General features: G+C 46.4%; 1 protein-coding gene across 1 annotated transcript in view; it reads right to left on the bottom strand.

Moving 5' to 3' along the window:
• The window catches only part of LOC109764695 (uncharacterized), a 63,059-nt gene extending 43,339 nt beyond the window's left edge, over positions 1 to 19,720 (bottom strand). The window contains exons 1-3 of the mRNA XM_073511891.1: positions 18,614 to 19,720; positions 18,329 to 18,428; positions 17,019 to 18,205 (exon numbers count right to left, since the gene is read on the bottom strand). Of these exons, the coding sequence (XP_073367992.1) occupies positions 17,019 to 18,205; positions 18,329 to 18,428; positions 18,614 to 19,720 (2,394 nt within the window). The remainder of the gene's footprint in view (positions 1 to 17,018; positions 18,206 to 18,328; positions 18,429 to 18,613) is intronic.
• Positions 19,721 to 19,935: the final 215 nt, after the last annotated feature.

The raw sequence follows: 19,935 nt of genomic DNA, 5'->3' as shown, positions 1-19,935 counted from the left end.
GAGCAAAACGGTATCTCAATGCTTAGAAATAAGCCCCGGGGTTCATACTTTCGCTAGTGCAATCTCTCAACATTATTAACATAATTGAATCACATGATAATACCTCAAAGTGTGGTGAAGAATCACTCCAAAGTCCCTGTTCCTATCGGAGAAAGGAGGATGAAATTTCATAGGTAGTAAACCACCTCAAAGTTGTGTTTCCAATCAATCTATTGAACCACCCCCAAAGTGTCACTAATAGTTCTAGAGATTGTACTATGACAACACCATATATACGTATCATTTATTAACCTTTATGTCAGCTAAAACACCCCAATGTCACCACAGGTATCCACAAGTTAAGACATGCAACAGATCTGAACTCCAAATTGTTCAATCCAACATAAAGAAACCTCAAAGAGAAAGACTCAATTCACCACGAAAAAAAGAGAGGGAGGTGAACATCTTAAGATCCAACTATATTGATAAAGCTCATGATACATCAATATTGTGTCAAATCAAGAACACGAGAGAGAGAGAGAGAGAGAGAGAGAGAGAGAGAGCGAGAGATACCTTCAAGCACTGACCTCCCCGGCAACGACGTCAGAAATAGCTTGATGTCTAGTATGCAACTTTGTTCTTGTAGACTTGGTTGGGCCTCCAAGTGCAAAGTTTTGTAGGACATCAATAAATTTCCCACAGGTGGATGACCTAAGGTTTATCAATCCGTGGGAGGTGTTGGACGAATATGGTTCTTTCTGAAACAATCATGCAATCAAATACAAAGAGTCTCTTGTGTCCCCAACACACCCAATACAATTGTGAGTTGTATAGGTGCACTAGTTCAGCGAAGAGGTGATGCTAGATGTGTAATATGGATGATAGAAATAGTTTATATAATCTAAAAAAATAAAAACAACAAGGTACCAACTAACAAAAAGCGAGCAAAACGGTATCTCAATGTTTAGATATAAGCCCCGGGGTTCATACTTTCGCTAGTGCAATCTGTCAACGTCATTAACAGAATTGAATCACATGATAATACCTCAAAGTGCGGCAAAGAATCACTCCAGTCCCTGTTCCTATCGGAGAAAGGAGGATGAAATTGCATAGGTAGTAAACACCTCAAAGTTGTGTTTCCAATCAATCTATTGAACCACCCCCAAAGTGTCACTAATAGTTCTAGAGATTGTACTATGACAACACCATATATACGTATCATTTATTAACCTTTATGTCAGCTAAAACACCCCAATGTGTAACATCCCAATTTTCAATTTGGATGTTATACATAGGTCATCATATGCATATCATATTTTATTTGCATTTCGTTTGCGATCCTAGAAATCCTAAGCAACTCAAGGACCCACAGAGAGAGTTGGGGATTTCATTTATTTTCATATTTGATTTTTTTTCCCAAATTTGAAAAGAGGATCATTTTGGTTTTAATAATTTTTCTCTCCGAAATATTTCCGATATAAAAATGAATGAGTGGAGATAAAATAACTTCTCCAAAATAAGAGGGGAATATTGGAGGAAAAATGTTAAAATCAAATAAATATTTTTATTTGGATTTTATTCGAGATTTTATTCGAATTAGAAAAATATGCATTTTTCAAAATTGCATTTTTAAGCCAGAAAATTTTCACTTTGTTCTAAATATTTTATTTAGACGGTGAAAATTGTTTTGGCATTTTTTTAGATTTTTTTATATTTATTTCGGATTTTTCTTCGGCAGAATCAATTTAAAAAAAGTTTCGCTCGACTGGGCCAATGGCCCAGCGCGCCGCCGCCTCCCTCTCCGACTCGGGACAGAGTCCCGAGCCGCGCCGCCGCACGCCGCCGTGTCCCGCCCGGACACCGCCGCCCGCGCCCCCTCCCGCAAGCCGAGGCCACCCCCCTCCTATAAGTATCCGCGCCGCCGCCCCTCTCCACCCCGTCTCGAGCCGCCGCAGCCGCCCACCACCGCCGCCGCCCGCTGCTGCTGCTGCTGCGCCACCGCCACCCGATACCGCACCACCGCCGCCGGAACCCCGCCTAGCCCCGCCGCCTCGCCGTTGCCCGTCGCCGTGCCGCCGTTCGGATCCGCCGCCGCCGACCGGTTTTTGCTCGGTTTTCGTCGGTTTAATTTCGGTAAACCCTACATCTAATTAGTTTTTTTAGATCGGGTTTTCTCAGTTTTTCTTCGGTTAGATCTATTTTGTGAACGTTCGTTTGTTTAGTTCTTATAACGAATGAATTCGTTTGTTTGTCTCTATTAGTGGACGTCTGTCCGATAGATTTTTCTTTTTTTGTTTTTTCGCCAGGGACCTATCCACGATTATTTTTATCGCAGATTAGCCCCTGATCTTCAATCGCTCGCAACTTTTCAGCCGTTCATCCAAATCCAGTGAAACCAATGCCAAAATCTTTGTCTCAAACCCCTTTTCCAGCTAATCAACTTGAACATGGTTTTGACAATTTAAAATTTGGTTTCGAGCAGATTTGAATTCAAAATTCTTTTGAGCGTAGTTTGAGTTTCGTAGCTCCGATTTGATTGATTCTTTTTGCAAATCGGAGCACTTCAGTTGAACTGTCAATTTGGACTTTCTCATTTGAGTTTTACCCTTGCATCTTTGCTTGAGTGCTTATGTATGCTATTGTTTGTTTGCGATAGAATTTTCGGAGTGCGAAGCGTGCTACTACGAGTCTCTAGGGTTTCCAGATCATCAGCAAGGCAAGTAACACTTTGATCATATCCCTTTATTATCAAGTTTTTATGCATTAGTTTCAACCCTCAAACATTGCATGAGTAGGATTTGATTAACATGTGGGTATTAGGAAGTAGATTGAGGTAGTACCTATTGTCTTTTAATTCAAACCCTGGGAGTTGCTTCTACTTTATGCTTATACTGCTATGCTATGCTCGTAGACATGGATTGGTTTGAGTGTTCATGACAGATGTGAGAAAATTATTGTGAACTAAGGGTTTATTTAAGGTGGCTACTTCAACACACATCTGGGTGGATTGTTGGTGGGAACCTGGAGAATCCAGTGTTGTCCAAGGAGACCCCGGGGAATCCGTGTGATCATCCTATGGTTCACCACCCAGGCTCAAAGGGATCATACCATTATTCATGGTAGAAACTTCCGTGTGCAGCCACAAGCCATTATGGGCTCTGGCATAGTTGAGTAAGTTGTGGGAATCCTTTCCATGATGGGCTAGCAGATGTAGGGGATTGTAGGTGTACCGGCCTATATATCGGTTAAGGGGACCTCTTCGGAAAGAATATGTCTCGGTCATTCGTTTTTCAAACATCATGCAGTGCGAGATATACAATGGAGGAGATCGAGTCTTGTGGGGAAAAGTGCGCACACCTCTACAGAGTGTACAAACTAATCATGGTTAGCCGTGTCCCCGGTTATGGACATCTTGAGTATCTGGTTCTTGAAATCTCAACACTCTAACTTAATTTTGTTGGGTTGTTAATTACTATTTAATTGGGATTGAGATGGGGATTCCATTCTCAATGTTTATCAACCAACTTTGTAGTTAAATAAAATATATTCCTTTGCAGTAGGGAAAAATTGGCTTTACGCAAAAATGATAACCATAGAGTCTCCACCAGCCATATATGCATGTAGTGTTAGCATTTACCTTGTTCATTGCTCTACAGTGTTATTTTGCCAGCATATTCCATGTGCTGACCCGTTTCGGGCTGCAACGTATTATGTTGCAGACTTTTCAGACGAAGAGTAAGGTGCGCTAGGTCGTTGTCGTGCACTCAGCTATGCCGTTGGAGTTGATGGACTCATTTACCTTCGATGCTTCCGTAGTTATTTTTATTTAGATGGCCTTAAGCCATTTTATTGTAATAAGTTCTCTTTTGAGACATTCGATGTAATAAGTGTGTGATTGCACTCTGTTATAAATCCTTCAAGTACTGTGTGTGTCAGTATTATATTACCGATCCAGGGATGACACTTATGCACAGAGATTTGACCGTTTGAGGTCGGATCGCTACAAGATGGTATCAGAGCACACGCTGATTGTAGGACGTGACCACTAAGATAAGCCATAGGTCACTCTTCTCTACTCATTTTTGACTCCTCTCCATTTTCCACACTCTAGATGGCGGACCCAGGAACAAGTTTGCTCAACCGGATGAAGACACACCATTTGGACGACACTTGAAGGAAGTCACTAGATACCTGAACATCAGAATACCAAGCTTCACCGGGACCTACACCGCCACTTTACCAGAAGAGGAGCATTGGATGATTCGAGTTCAAGTTCCAGGAAGGGCATTCATGCCAGTTACTGAGCCCATAGAGTTTTGCTTTGATGCTCCAACTTGGAGTCTAGGAAAGAGCATGGCAGCCCACATCGCCATGGGATGCATCGGCGAAGTTTATCACAAGGATCTTAAGGACACCATATACCAGATATGTGGGCGCCGAGATGAGCAATGGGAGATGATCAGCACCAGGAGGGACAGGTTCATTGCAGCTTTCATACAGGAGTTAAACCAGCACATTCGTCGCCAGGAGAACCAAATGTGCGCAAGTATGATGGATTTGAAGAAGGTAATGACTAGGAACATGGAGCTTGAAGAGGAACTCAAGTCTACACACGACGAATACGAGGAGGAAATCACAGTGCTAGTGGAAAAGAATGACGATCTGACAAGGAAGCTAGGAGTATTCATGGGAGACCCCGCGCCAGGAGGAGATGACGACCATCCCGAGGACTACATCATCATCGACGACACCGACTCCGACCCCGACAGTAGTGATGATGATTACGAAGACGAAGCTGGAGCAGATATCATGGAGTCTTCCACCGATCAAAACTTCTAGATGACCACCATTTTATCACTAGTATTCCCCCATGTATATAGTAGTAGTCCGAGTATTTTGTAACGGTAGCTAGACCGATTGTATGCCCTTGTTTGAATTGAGTGGTGTGATATGAATGTGTTTTTCTCATGTGCATATGGGTAGTGTTTTTCTCTTTGGACCTCATTCTATTCTAATCTCTTCCCTCTAAACCCATCAGATGCCTCCGAGACGTGACCCCGGATTTGTCTTCCCACCGGAGCTCACTCAGTTGATCCAACAGCAGAATGCCTTGATGCAGCTACTAGTCCAGAACCAAGGCAACAACAACAACAACCCACCGCCACCACCTCCAGTTGACAACTTAGCCCGTTTTCTGAGGTTGAATCCGCCGATGTTTTCCAGTAGCACCGAGCCGATTGTTGCTGGTGACTGGCTACGCAGGATTGGAAGGGAGTTGACCACCGCAGGTTGCACAGATGCTGAGAAGGTGCGTTTTGCCGCACATCAATTGGATGGACCCGCAACCTCATGGTGGGAAAATTACACAACCACCTTTCCCATAGCCAATGTCACTTGGGATCAGTTTCAGCAAGCTTTTCGCACCGCACATGTCTCAGCTGGAGCTATGAGCATGAAGAAGCGTGAGTTTTGCAACTTACGCCAGGGAAATCGTACTGTGGGGCAGTACGTGGATGAGTTTAGTAAGTTAGCTTGCTATGCCCCGGATGACGTGGCCATAGATGCCGCGAAGCAGGAGAAGTTTATGGAAGGGCTGAATGATGAGCTGAGTATGCAGTTGATGGTGGCAACATTTGCTAACTACCAGGAGCTGGTAGATAGGGCTCTTATGATTGAAGGGAAGCAGCAGCAGATAGAGAGCCGCAAAAGGAAATATGGACAAGGGAAGTATAATTCTGGAGCATCGCAGAAGCGTCGTTTTACCCCGAACTCGGGAGGATATACCCATAACCATGGAGGCCACACCCACAATGGAGGAAGTTCGCATAACCACAATGGACCCAAGAATGGAAATGGGAATGGAGCAAGAAGCAACCAGAATTGTTCCAACCCAGCAACACCCGCTAAAAAGGATCTGAGTCATGTCACCTGTTATAAGTGCGGGAAGACTGGGCACTACGCCAGTGATTGTTCTGAGTCGAAGAATGGCAACGGAAATGGAAGCTCTGGGAAGAAGCCCAACCCTTTCAACAGGGGACAGGTGAACCACGTTAGCGTGGAGGAGGTTGAAGAGCAGCCAGATGCAGTTATAGGTAAGTTTTTGGTTAAGTCATTTACTGCAATCGTTCTTTTTGATACTGGTGCATTGCATTCATACATTTTGAAGGGGTTTGTGGATAAGTATAAGTTGCCCACCAAAGTTCTTAAGACACCTATGTTAGTAAGCTTGCCAGGAGCAGAGTATATGGCAAGCCAAGGATGTTTTCAGATGCCATTAACCATAGGTAGGCACGTTTTCCCCTCAGACCTAATAATTCTGGAGTCACAAGGAATGGATGTGATACTAGGCGTGGATTGACTATCGATGTATGGGGGAAACATCGATTGCGCCAGTAAGTCGATTCTGCTCACCACCCCAGAGGGAAAAAGGATTAAGTATGTATCCAGGCATGCGCCAAGGAGGACCCAAGTAAATTCTCTCTCAGGAGTTGTTCAGGAGGAAGTGCATGTAGTGAAGGATTACCCAGATGTATTTCTAGAGGAACTACCAGGCATGCCGCCGGATCGAGACATTGAGTTTTTGATAGAGCTGTTGCCAGGCACCGGACCAATATCAAAGAGACCATACCGGATGCCCGCAAACGATCTGGAGGAAATTAAGAAGCAGATTAAGGAGTTATTGGAGAAAGGTTACATTCGGCGAAGTTCATCCCCGTGGGGAGCCCCAGTGCTCTTGGTTGAGAAGAAGGATGGATCTTTGAGAATGGTTGTTGATTATCGTGCATTGAATGAAGTGTCGATCAAGAACAAGTACCCACTACCGATGATCAATGATCTGTTTGACCAGCTGCAAGGAGCTAAAGTATTTTCCAAAATCGATCTGCGATCAGGATACCACTAGTTGGAGATCCGAGAACAGGATATACCCAAGACAGCTTTCACCACAAGGTACGGGCTATATGAGTACATGGTTATGTCATTCGGATTGACAAATGCCCCTGCCTATTTCATGAGTATGATGAATAAGGTGTTCATGGAGTTCTTGGATAAGTTTATTGTGGTGTTCATTGATGATATTTTGGTGTACTCGAAGAATGAAGAGGAGCACAAGGAGCATTTGCGTTTAGTTCTCGAGAAGCTCAGGGGACATCAGTTATATGCCAAGTTCAGCAAATGTGAGTTTTGGTTGAAGGAAGTTGGATTTCTTGGACATGTTATATCAGGAGAAGGTATAGCAGTAGATCCCACCAAGGTTCAGTCAGTCACTGAGTGGTTGGCACCCACCTCAGTTGGAGAGATCCGTAGTTTTCTTGGACTCGCGGGATATTACCAGAGATTCATTGAATTTTTTTCCAAGATTGCGAAGCCCATGACGGAGTTATTGAAGAAGGACACTAAGTTTAAATGGACAGATGAATGTGAGGCAAGTTTTTAGGAGCTGAAGAAGCGTTTGGTTACAGCCCCAGTGCTAATTCTGCCGGATATACGCAAGGACTTCCAAGTGTATTGCGATGCTTCTCGTCTAGGACTTGGAGGTGTACTTATGCAAGATGGAAGAGTTGTTTCATATGCCTCACGACAGCTTCGACCGCATGAGTTAAATTGTGCCACGCATGATTTGGAGTTAGCAGCTGTAGTCCATGCACTCAAGACCTGGAGACATTTTCTTATTGGAAACCGTTGTGATGTGTACACGGATCACAAGAGTTTGAAGTACATTTTCACACAGAAGGAGCTGAATCTCAGGCAAAGGAGATGGTTGGAGCTTATAAAGGATTATGATATGAAGCTACACTATCATCCAGGAAAGGCCAATGTCGTAGTAGACGCTTTGAGCCGGAAGAGTTACGTCAATACCCTCGTAAGCGGAGGATTACTGCAGGAGTTAGTTGACGATCTCAAGGAACTTCATTTGGAGATAGTTCCAAGAGGTTTTGTTGGAGCAATGGAGGTTCAGTAACCATTATTGGGAAAGATTCGAGAAGCTCAGAAGGATGATAAGGAGATTGCTGAGATAAAGGAGAAGATGAGCAAAGGAAAATCCAAAGGTTTTCATGAGGATGAGTACGAAACCTTATGGTTTGAGGACTGTGTATATGTACCCAATAATGCAGAGATCAGGAAGTTAATACTTCAGGAAGCTCATGACTCGCCTTACTCGATACACCCCGGAAACACCAAGATGCATTCGGATTTGAAGGAGCGTTTCTGGTGGACTCGTATGAAGAAGGATATTGCAGAGTATGTAGCAGTATGTGATGTATGTCAGAAAGTGAAGGCGGAACATCAGAAGCCAGCAGGATTACTGCAGCCTATGCCGATACCCAAATGGAAGTGGGACAAGCTTGGCATGGATTTTATCACCGGATTACCCAGGACCCGATCGGGATATGATTCTATCTGGGTAGTAGTGGATCGTTTGACTAAAGTGGCCCACTTTATCACAGTGAAAACCACCTATTCGAGTGCAAAGTTGGCCAAGATATATATGACCAGGATCGTATGTCTGCATGGAGTTCCGAGGACCATTGTATCAGATAGAGGAACACAATTTACCTCAAAGTTTTGGAATCAGCTGCACCAGACTTTGGGTACTAGGCTAGAGTTCAGTACAGCTTTTCATCCGCAGACAGATGGACAGACCGAGAGAGTCAATCAGATTCTGGAGGACATGTTGAGAGCTTGTGCGCTAGATTATGGATCTAGTTGGGATGACAATTTTCCTTACGTGGAGTTCTCATACAACAACAGTTATCAAGCCAGTTTGAATATGGCACCTTTCGAAGCTTTGTATGGGAGAAGGTGCAGGACACCGCTAATGTGGGATGAAGTTGGAGACCGTCAGTTGTTTGGACCGGATTTGATCAAAGAGTCTGAAGAGAAGGTTAAGTTGATTCACGACAGACTAAAGGTAGCTCAGTCCCGGCAGAAGAGTTATGCCGATACAAAATGCAAGGAGGTAGTTTATGAAATCGGAGACACAACATATCTGCGTGTGTCACCATTGCGAGGATTTAAACGATTTGGAGTTAAGGGAAAGTTAGCCCCGAGATTTGTAGGACCATACCGAGTTTTGGAACGTATGGGAGAAGTAGCCTACAAGTTGGAGTTACCTGAAGGATTGCCAGGACTTCATGATGTGTTTCACGTTTCTCAGTTGAAGAAGTGCCATGCAGAGATGGCCGATATTTTTCTGAGAGATACAGTGCCCCTGGAATCAATTCAGTTGGATAGTGATCTGACCTACGAGGAGAAACCTGTCAAGATTCTCGAGTTTGCCAGCCGAGTTACGCGCAGCAAGGTATCAAGTTTTGCAAAGTTCAGTGGAGCCACCATACCGAGGATGAAGCCACCTGGGAACGAGAGGAAGACCTATGGAAAGACCACCCACACCTATTTTCTAGCCAACCCGAATCTCGAGGGCGAGATTCATCTTAAGGGGGGTAGGTTTGTAACATCTAAATTTTCAATTTGGATGTTATACATAGGTCATCATATGCATACCATATTTTATTTGCATTTCGTTTGCGATCCTAGAAATCCTAACCAACTCAAGGACCCATGGGGAGAGTTGGGGATTTCATTTATTTTCATATTTGATTTTTTCTCAAATTTGAAAAGAGGATCATTTTGGTTTGAATAATTTTTCTCTCCGAAATATTTCCGATATTGAAATGAATGAGAGGAGATAAAATGACTTCTCCAAAATAAGAGGAGAACATTGGAGGAAAAATGTTAAAATCAAATAAATATTTTATTTGGATTTTATTCGAATTAGAAAATATGCATTTTTCAAAATTGCATTTTTAGGCCAGAAAAATGTTCACTTTGTTCTAAATATTTTATTTAGATGGTGAAAATTGTTTTTGGCATTTTTTTAGAATTTTTTATATTTATTTAGGATTTTTCTTTGGCGGAATCTATTTAAAAAAAAGTTTCGCTCGACTCGGCCAATGGCCCAGCCGAGCAGGCCGGCCCAGCGCGCCGCCGCCTCCCTCTCCGACTCGGGACAGAGTCTCGAGCCGCGCCGCCGCACGCCGCCGTGTCCAGCCCGAACACCACCGCCCGCGCCCCCTCCCGCAAGCCGAGGCCGCCCCCTCCTATAAGTAGCCGCACCGCCGCCCCTCTCCACCTCGTCCCGAGCCGCCGCAGCCGCCCACCGCCACCGCCGCTGCAGCCCGCGCCGCCGCCCGCCGTTGCTGTTGCGCCGCCGCACGCCGTCGGAGCCGCGCCGCCTCGCCGTTGACCCCGCCGCCATTCGGATCCGCCGCCGCCGACTGGTTTTTGTCCGGTTTTCGTCGGTTTAATTTCGGTAAACCGTAGATCTAATTAGTTTTTTTTAAAGATCGGTTTTCTCGGTTTTTCTTCGGTTAGATCTATTCGGCGAATGTTCGTTCGTTTAGTTCTTATAACGAGCGAGTTCGTTCGTTTGTCTCTGTTAGTGGACGTCCGTCCGATAGATTTTTCTTTTTTTGTTTTTTTCACCAGGGACCAATCCGCGATTATTTTTATCGCAGATTAGCCCCTGATCTTCAATCGCTCGCAACTTTTCAGCCGTTCATCCAAATCCAGTGAAACCAATGCCAAAATCTTTGTCTCAAACCCCTTTTCCAGCTAATCAACTTGAACATGGTTTTGACAATTTAAAATTTGGTTTCGAGCAGATTTGAATTCAAAATTCTTTTGAGCGTAGTTTGAGTTTCTTAGCTCCGATTTGATTGATTCTTTTTGCAAATCGGAGCACTTCAGTTGAACTGTCAATTTGGACTTTCTCATTTGAGTTTTACCCTTGCATCTTTGCTTGAGTGCTTATGTATGCTATTGTTTGTTTGCGATAGAATTTTCGGAGTGCGAAGCGTGCTACTACGAGTCTCTAGGGTTTCCAGATCGTCAGCAAGGCAAGTAACACTTTGATCATATCCCTTTATTACCCAGTTTTTATGCATTAGTTTCAACCCTCAAACATTTGCATGAGTAGGATTTGATTAACATGTGGGTATTAGGAAGTAGATTGAGGTAGTACCTATTGTCTTTTAATTCAAACCCTGGGAGTTGCTTCTACGTTATGCTTATACTGCTATGCTATGCTCGTAGACATGGATTGGTTTGAGTGATTCATGACAGATGTGAGAAAATTATTGTGAACTAAGGGTTTATTTAAGGTGGCTACTTCAACACACATCTGGGTGGATTGTTGGTGGGAACCTGGAGAATCCAGTGTTGTCCAAGGAGACCCCGGGGAACCCGTGTGATCATCCTATGGTTCGCCACCCAGGCTCAAATGGATCATAAGATTATTCATGCTAGAAACTTCCGTGTGCAGCCACAAGCCATTATGGGCTCTGGCATAGTTGAGTAAGTTGTGGGAATCCTTTCCATGATGGGCTAGCAGATGTAGGGGGTTGTAGGTGTACCGGCCTATCTATCGGTTAAGGGGACCTCTTCGGAAAGACTATGTCTCGGTCATCCATTTCTCAAACATCATGCAGTGCGAGAAATACAACGGAGGAGATCGAGTCTTGTGGGGAAAAGTGCGCAAACCTCTGCAGAGTGTACAAACTAATCATGGTTAGCCGTGTCCCCGGTTATGGACGTCTTGAGTATCTGGTTCTTGAATTATTGATGTGATCTCAACACTCTTAATTTTGTTGGGTTGTTAATTACTATTTAATTGGGATTGAGATGAGGATTCCATTCTCAATGTTTATCAACCAACTTTGTAGTTAAATAAAATATATTCCTTTGCAGTAGGGAAAAATTGGCTTTACGCAAAAATGATAACCATAGAGCCTCCACCAGCCATATATGCATGTAGTGTTAGCATTTACCTTGTTCATTGCTCTACAGTGTTATTTTGCCAGCATATTCCATGTGCTGGCCCGTTTTGGGCTGCAACGTATTATGTTGCAGACTTTTCAGACAAAGAGTACGGTGCGCTAGGTCGTTGTCGTGCACTCAGCTATGCCGTTGGAGTTGATAGACTCATTTACCTTCGATGCTTCCGCAGTTATTTTTATTTAGATGGCCTTAAGCCATATTATTGTAATAAGTTCTCTTTTGAGACATTCGATGTAATAAGTGTGTGATTGCACTCTATTATAAATCCTTCAAGTACTGTGTGTGTCAGCATTATTGATCCAGGGATGACACTTATGCACAGAGATTTGACCGTTTGAGGTTGGTTCGCTACACAATGTCACCACAGGTATCCACAAGTTAAGACATGCAATAGATCTCAGCTCCAAATTATTCAATCCAACATAAAGAATCCTCAAAGAGAAAGACTCAATTCACCACGAAAATAAGAGAGGGAAGTGAACATCATAAGATCCAACTATAATCATAAAGCTCATGATACATCAATATCATGTCAAATCAATAACACGAGAGAGAGAGAGAGAAAGAGAGAGAGAGAGAGAAAGAGAGAGAGAGAGAGAGAGAGAGAGAGAGAGATGAAACACATAGCTACTAGTACAAACCCTCAGCCACGAGGATGAACTACTCACACATCACCATGGAGGCGACAAGGTTGATGAAGATGACCTCCCCAATGGTTTCCCACCCCGACAGGGCGTTGGAAAAGGACTCAAGATGAGATTACTTCGGAAGAGAAGCTTGCGGTGGCGGAGGAATTATCTAGGTTTGTTTCCCTGGGTTTCTCTATTTATAGAAATTTTCAGCGTTGGATTCACGCCAAACGGAGATCCAAGGGGCCCACAAGCCAGGGTGGCCCTCCTTACCCCCTGGGCGCGCCCACTTGTGGCCACCTCGTGAGTCTTCTAGTCCTCCCCCAAAGCTTCGAGGGTCTCTTATGTTCCAAAAAATCGTAAAAGAGTTTTGTCATGTTTGGACCTTTGTAGGTATCGATTTTCTGTAGAACCAAAAACAAGCAGAAAACAGCTGGCACTGGGCACTAGATTAACATGTTAGTCCATAAAAAATAATATAAAAGTGCAACAAAATCATATATAACTGATGTAAATATAACATGAATACTTCATAAATCATAGATACGTTGGAGACGTATCACCCGGCCGGTTCGGCTTCCTGGCGATGGTGTTGCGGGACGGGGGTGGATCTGTTGTTCCTTCCTAGATCCAGTTGGTGCAGACTGGGCATTGAGGTGGGATCGGCTGGTGGATGCGCTCGGTGCTCCTAGGCATCCTCTACCGTGGTTCTAGGGCGTGAGTACGGTGGATCTCTGCACGGGTGTCCCAGTCCGACGTTTGCGCAGTCCGGCGTCGGCCGCACAATGACGTGGATTCTTTTGCGGTCGGCGACTCATCCTGGCGGTGCGGCGGCTCCTGGCGGTGGTGGCACTGCTATGGTTATGACCATGTGCGACTGTTTCTCGGTGGCGGAGACGTTCCCGTGGGGTGTGGCGGAAGACAGTGGAGATGGATCAGGTGGTCCAGCCGGTGTTGGATGGGAGTATGCCAGCGAAAGCTTGTTTTGGCCTGGCCGAAACCGTCGACGACGATGCCCGTGGGCGTCATTACCTCACCGGAGGCGTTGTGGGGGCAATTTCTCGGTCTCTGTGTGCTCCGGGCGAAACCCTAGATCCGGGCTTTCCAGATCAGATGATGGTGATGTTCCTGCGTCGTCACCCCCATGGGGGCATCACCTTTGGAGCCATACATCGGCTGGAGGGACAAGTGTTTGGGTTTGGTGGCTCGGCGCAGGTCTCCGCATGCTTCTTGTGTGGTGACCAAGGTGGAGCGGTGTGGCATCTACGATACCGATGACGGCTAGTATGGGTGGCATGGTGCGGCGCGGTCTCAGCGCTGGACACCGTTTTATGGGCACGCGTAGGAGGGTGATGTTGTCTGGCGCCGTGGTGGCGTCGACGGTAGAAGGGTCTGGTAACATCAATGCATGGATCACACCTGAAGATGGGACGGTGATGGATTTTAGAGCGTGCGCATGCGGTGCACGCTGAGGGTCTGCTACTCCGGTTGGTGCTCCCGGTTAGCCCGCGGGCGGTCTGGTGAGGCCACCGATTTTCATGGTGTGTGTTTGCAAGAGGTCAGAATACATCATCAACCTTGTAGATAGGGCAACAACTTTCGCGAGAGAGGTGACTTTGGGTCGATTCACGTATTTATTTTGGTTAAGGCCAGGGTTATCCTCGCTTTTTTGAAAAAACCAAGTACGTACTACAGCAAAAGCATGGCCTTGGCACGGTTTACTAGTTTTCACACGCGTCCAAGGAGATCCGTATAGAAGGATTGGCCTACTTGGGTTGTGATTGGACTAAGACGATTGACAAGAGCACAGCCAGGCCTTTCCACTTTGCGTGTGGTGTGGTGCAGGCAGAGGCGGCACTCTACCCTGACGCTTGAAGCCTATGATGGACGTTGACACGAAAACAGCAGCAGCAGGATCTAGCGCAATCTCATGTGTGCGACTAATTTGGCTTGGCCGTACCGATCAAACAAGACTCCAAATGGACGATACCAATGTAAGTATATGACGATACGGAACGTGATAGGTTTTCTGATCTAGTAATCTCGAAGTGAAGCAGCAGTGATCTCAGCATTGGGTGGAAGTGGAAAAACTGAAAGGACGCGCAGCAAACAGTACTTCGCTAGGCTGTCCTGCGCTACTACTCCTACATCGCAGCAGCCCCGATTCCGGGCGACACCACATTGATTTATCTAGCAGACAGACACTGGCATCTGCCTAATGCTACTGCCATAGGGATAGGGCGGGGCGTCGCCTCTCACACGGAGGCGGCTCCTCTGCCGTGCCTTCTTCGACGCTCGCGGATGCATTGATATGGGCCAGAAATTTACTAAAAACTAATCAGCCCAGCCAACTGCTAGATGTACACACGCCTGAACTAATTAACTATGCTCTTGTCTTGAAAAAAAACTATGCTCAAAATTTTCGTTTTGCCAAAAAAACTATGCTCAAAATTTACTAAAAAAATATGCTAAAGAAAATGTGCCATTTTAGCGGAACTAATTAAATAATTAACTTAAAAACAGTTAACTATAATCTGTTGTAAATATAAGACAGAGATTTCAATACAGACTACACACAAATGTATATAAACACATTTTAGAGTGTAGATTCACTCATTTTGCTTCATATATAGTCTATATTGAAATATTTTAAAAGCCTTATAGTATTTAGGAACGGAGGGAGTATAATTAATACATGACCAACACTATAAAATGAAAATGATCTAGGCATGCACTGGGCCCTCAGCGAGGATCGCCACCCTGGATCCCTCCGTCGTCAAGGACCGACGTTCTAAATCCCTTTTCGGCCTCCATCGTCTTCACCAACACCCTCATCGAGCAAGGGATTCCTACATCATGTGGTGTTTAACTGTAGTAGCTAAGAGAGTGAATGCCTAGCGGGGCATTGTGAGCTTCGAAATTATTGTTTCGACTTTCAAAACTAAACAGTTAATAATTCAGGCGTGTGTACAACTAACGGCTGGGCTGGGCTGATTAGTTTTGGCTAGTTTCTGGCTCATTCCAATGCACCCGCGAGCGTGCGCACGGCAGCCGTGCGTGCTCAAATGCACGGTAGAGGATCCGGCTCCCTCTCACACGTAGCCCCCGGGCGTAAAGGAAGAACGATGAATGAACGGGCCCTGCGGGCTGCAGTTGTGCTGTGTACCATCAGGAAATTTCGACGCATGATTGCACGGTTGCCGCTTCACATTCGGTCGACCGTATACGCCTACATACATACGCCTGTACTGCTGTACCATACGCCATCACTCCATCGGAAATAATTCGTCCCGGAGCCTGTACGCGTACCGCCCCGTCTCTTCCCATCGTATACAAATACAATACAATAGCACAGTGGATCTGTTTGTACTCTGCACGGCGCATTTGATCCAATCCATCGAAATGATTTCGGAATCCGTATCGGTTGGAGCATGCTGCATTACTTTCTCCGTGCTTTGTACAGTACTAGTACATTACATCTGCCCATCAGACAATAAGTTCAATGTTTCCCTCGCAAAAGAAAACGTAAGGTTCATAGTGGTTTATATGGAGTTTTTCTTTTTCGGGTGAAAAGGGATTTCTCATTACTCAAGGTGGCTTCTCAGCAGAGGCCAGACGTACAACGGACTCAATCCCCGAGTGGAACCACACAGCGGTCCGGGGGGTCCTTCGCCCGTAAGAGGCAAGTTCATGACTACATTTATTTTCTGAACGACAACAAAGAGTAAATGAGATCTCCTTTCCAGCGGCAGCCGCTATATCTCTAATCTCCTGAATGAGGGTGCGGTACACCGAATGATCCTCCACATTTGTTGTGATCATCGCCACAGCCTCCGCGCAATCAAGCTCGATCGTGATAGGCAAACCGGTCCTATGCAGAGCCAACTCAAGGCCCTCCTTGCATGCCGCAAGCTCCGCTCCCAGGGCATTATCGCATGTGCGCAACTCTCTACATGCAGTATAGATGATTTCTCCTCGATCATCGCGCAAAATCATCCCTCCTCCTGCCGCTCCCGTCGCTGCAACAAAACTTCCGTCGGTATTCAGCTTAGCGCAGCCCGACGCTGGCGCGGTCCATGATCTCTCCTCCTTAGCCACCTTAGGAGGACGAGTGACAAACGGTGGCAAAGAGACCGTCATCTTCCCCTTGACCATATCAGCATTTGGGAATTGTTGGATACAGAGCAGCGAAGTAATATACCCATGCAAGAACCGTCATGAGGCTTCAGCGGGGGGCGGCTTCTTGTCATGCGTGATCTCATTCCGGACATGCCAGGTTCTCCACATGATCATAAGCACGATCATCCTCGTTGCCTCGTCAAGGGGGTCCAGCAGGGTGAAGAGCCATTCCGGACCAGTGTTCATGATGTCCTCCACCTTGGGGATACACCAATCCATGGCCATGGCGTGCCACAGCTCCTTCGCCAAGGGACACCTGCAAAAAGCGTGGAACATATCCTCCCGTTTCAGTCCACACAAGGGGCATAGATCAGAAACCTCAAGATGGCGAGAGAGCTTATTTGCCCAAGTAGCAAGCGAGTTCGTAACGATCCTCCAAGCAAACACGCGTACCTTAGGGGGAGCAGGGCACCCCCATATGATCTTCCAGATGGCGCGATGACCATCCGGTGCCCTGCTCGTGGCGGTGGCCAGTGGACGCTCGCGCTCGTCCATGGCGAACCGGTAAGCGGATCGAACGGTGAAGATACCGTTCTTCTCCGGAGCCCATGCAATGATGTCGTCGGTAACGCGGGTCGAAGTACGTATGCTGGAGATCACCTCCATGTCTGTCGGGTGGAAGTAGCGATGGAGCAGGTCAACACGCCATGCCCCGTCCTCGTGCAGGAGCTCGGCCACTCGTCGTAGGCGGCAGGTACCCTGTTGGGTAATAAGTTGGCGTGAAGGCTCGCGGGGGATCCAACGATCTCGCCAAATCCGAATGTTTCGGCCATCCCCTACACGCCAGACGAGGCCCTTCTTGAGAAGCTCGAGGCCATATTGAATGGCCTGCCACGTAGGGGAGGCGTTGCCGGAGAAGACTGTATCCTCGAGGCGGCCCTCGGGGTAGTACCTCGCCTTGAGCACCTGCGCACATAAGCTATGAGGATTAATTAGTAAGCGCCACGCCTGCCGGGCGAGGAGGGCCTGGTTGAAGGCGCGAAAATCGCGGAAACCCAGCCCGCCCTGAGTTTTGTGCGCCAAGATCTTTGGCCATGCCAGCCAATGTGTCTTCCTCTTCCCTTCCGATGCACCCCACCAGAAGTTCCGGACCATACGGTTGAGGTCATCACATACAGACATTAGTAGCTTAAACACCCCCATTACATACGTTGGTATAGCCTGCGCAATGGCTTTGATCATCGTCTCCTTTCCAGCCAAGGATAGCGTATCTCCCCATGCTATGATTCTCTTCAACAATCTGGACTGCAAGTTTTGAAACTTCCCACGAGACATGCGGCCCTCCGGTGTAGGTAACCCCAAGTATTTGTCCTCAAACAGATCTGTCACAATATTAAGAACTGCACGTACTTTCTGTTGCTCTTCACTTGGACACGCATCACCAAATAAGGCGCTGCATTTTGCCGGATTAATACTCTGGCCCGTGGCCCTCTCATAAGCATGCAGGACCTGCTTCACATTCCTTGCTTGCTCCTCTTCAGCTTTGAAAAAGAGTAGAGTGTCATCTGCAAAAAGTAGATGGGACACGCCAGGAGCTCTGCGGCACACCTTTAGTGGGGTAAAGTCTCCATTTTCTTCCCCTTTTTCAACAAAGCAGATAGACCATCAGCCACCAATAAAAATAGGAACGGGGATAGAGGATCACCTTGCCGTAGCCCACGGGACGGTGCAAACGAATCCAAGAGGGTACCATTGAATTTTACAGTGTATCTCATCGAGGTGACGCATGACATAATCCAGTTCACCCATCGGTGAGCGAAACCCATCTTTTGCATCATTCGCTCCAAGAAGATCCAGTCCACCCTGTCATATGCTTTAGACAAATCCAGTTTATAAGCGCAAAAACTTTTTTCAGAGTCCTTCTCTTGCTGTATGTAGTGAAAGCACTCAAAGGCAATTAAAGCGTTGTCTGTTATGAGGCGTCCAGGTACAAAGGCACTCTGCTCTGGCGAAATAATCTCATCAAGAATAGGGCGGAGGCGATTTACCAGACATTTAGCCACCACCTTGTAGATGACATTACACAAGCTGATGGGCCTGAACTCAGACACTCTTTCCGGGCTGTCCACCTTGGGAATGAGTACTATGGCCGTGTCATTCACCCCCTCCGGCATAATGCCCGTTCGAAAGAACTCCTTCACGCCAGCAATGACTTGATCCCTCATCACCTCCCAGTTCCTTTGAAAGAAACGAGCGGGAAATCCATCCGGTCCCGGTGCCTTCAAGGGGCCAATCTGGAACAAGGCATCAGCGATCTCCTTGTCGGAAAAATCTGCGCACAACCCAACATTCATGCGGTCAGTAACACGAGTGTTGATTAAATCAATAACCGGGTCCGGACAAATGGTCTCGTCCGCAATAAACAGCGCAGAGAAATAATCTGAGACCATCGCCGCCATAGTTCCATGATCACTATGGGCGATTCCTGTAGCATCAAGTAGCTTCTTTATGCGGTTCTTTCTAGCACGCCATTTGGCCTTCCTGTGGAAGAATTTGGTATTACGGTCCCCTTCCTTCAACCACGCCACCCGCGATCGTTGCATCCACATCATCTCTTCGCGGTACAGGAGCTCGTTGAGGCTATCTGTCGCCTCCCGTATTTCCTTCCTATCTGCATTCATGGACAGAAGCTCCTCGAGCCGTGATCGAGACTTGTTAATCTCCTTAATGACATTACCGAATTTTCTCCGGCTCCAATCCTGCAGCTTCTTCATCAAATTACCCAAACCAGAGGAAATGTCACCAAGATTAAGCATAGAACCCAGGTCTGTCCAAGTTTTCATAATTACCTCCGGGAGCGAAGGCTCCCTTTCCCACATGACTTCATATTGCCGAAACCTCCTGCCAGCAGCTTGCATTGGTTCCTCTCGCGAGCACCGGATCAGGATAGGAAGATGATCCGAGCTAGGTGCCACCAGGTGGTCCACCTTAGCATATTCAAACAAATCCCGCCAAGCATTGGTTGCAACCGCCCGATCAAGGCGGACCTTGACGTTTGCACGTCCAGCACGTTTATTATCATATGTGTAGGGCAGCCCTGCAAAACCAAGATCACCCAATCCACAAACTTCCAGAGCATCACGAAAATCAATCATCTGACCTGCCGACCGCGGTGATTTAAAAAAGTGTTCGAAGCTCCACATAGCCTCATTGAAATCTCCAACCACCACCCACGACAAGTCGGATTGGCGGTGAAGATCACGGAGGATGGACCACATGCGATGCCGGTCCTCCGTTCGCGGTTCGCCGTAGACGCAGGTAAGCTGCCAAGGTGGCTCCCCCGGCACAATCATCACGTACGCATCAATAT

This window comes from Aegilops tauschii, chromosome 3, assembly GCF_002575655.3.
Source record: "Aegilops tauschii subsp. strangulata cultivar AL8/78 chromosome 3, Aet v6.0, whole genome shotgun sequence".
In the NCBI taxonomy this organism is placed as follows: Eukaryota; Viridiplantae; Streptophyta; class Magnoliopsida; order Poales; family Poaceae; genus Aegilops; species Aegilops tauschii.
Note: the sequence above shows the minus strand (reverse complement) of the source record. Positions and strands in the feature narration are given on the sequence as shown.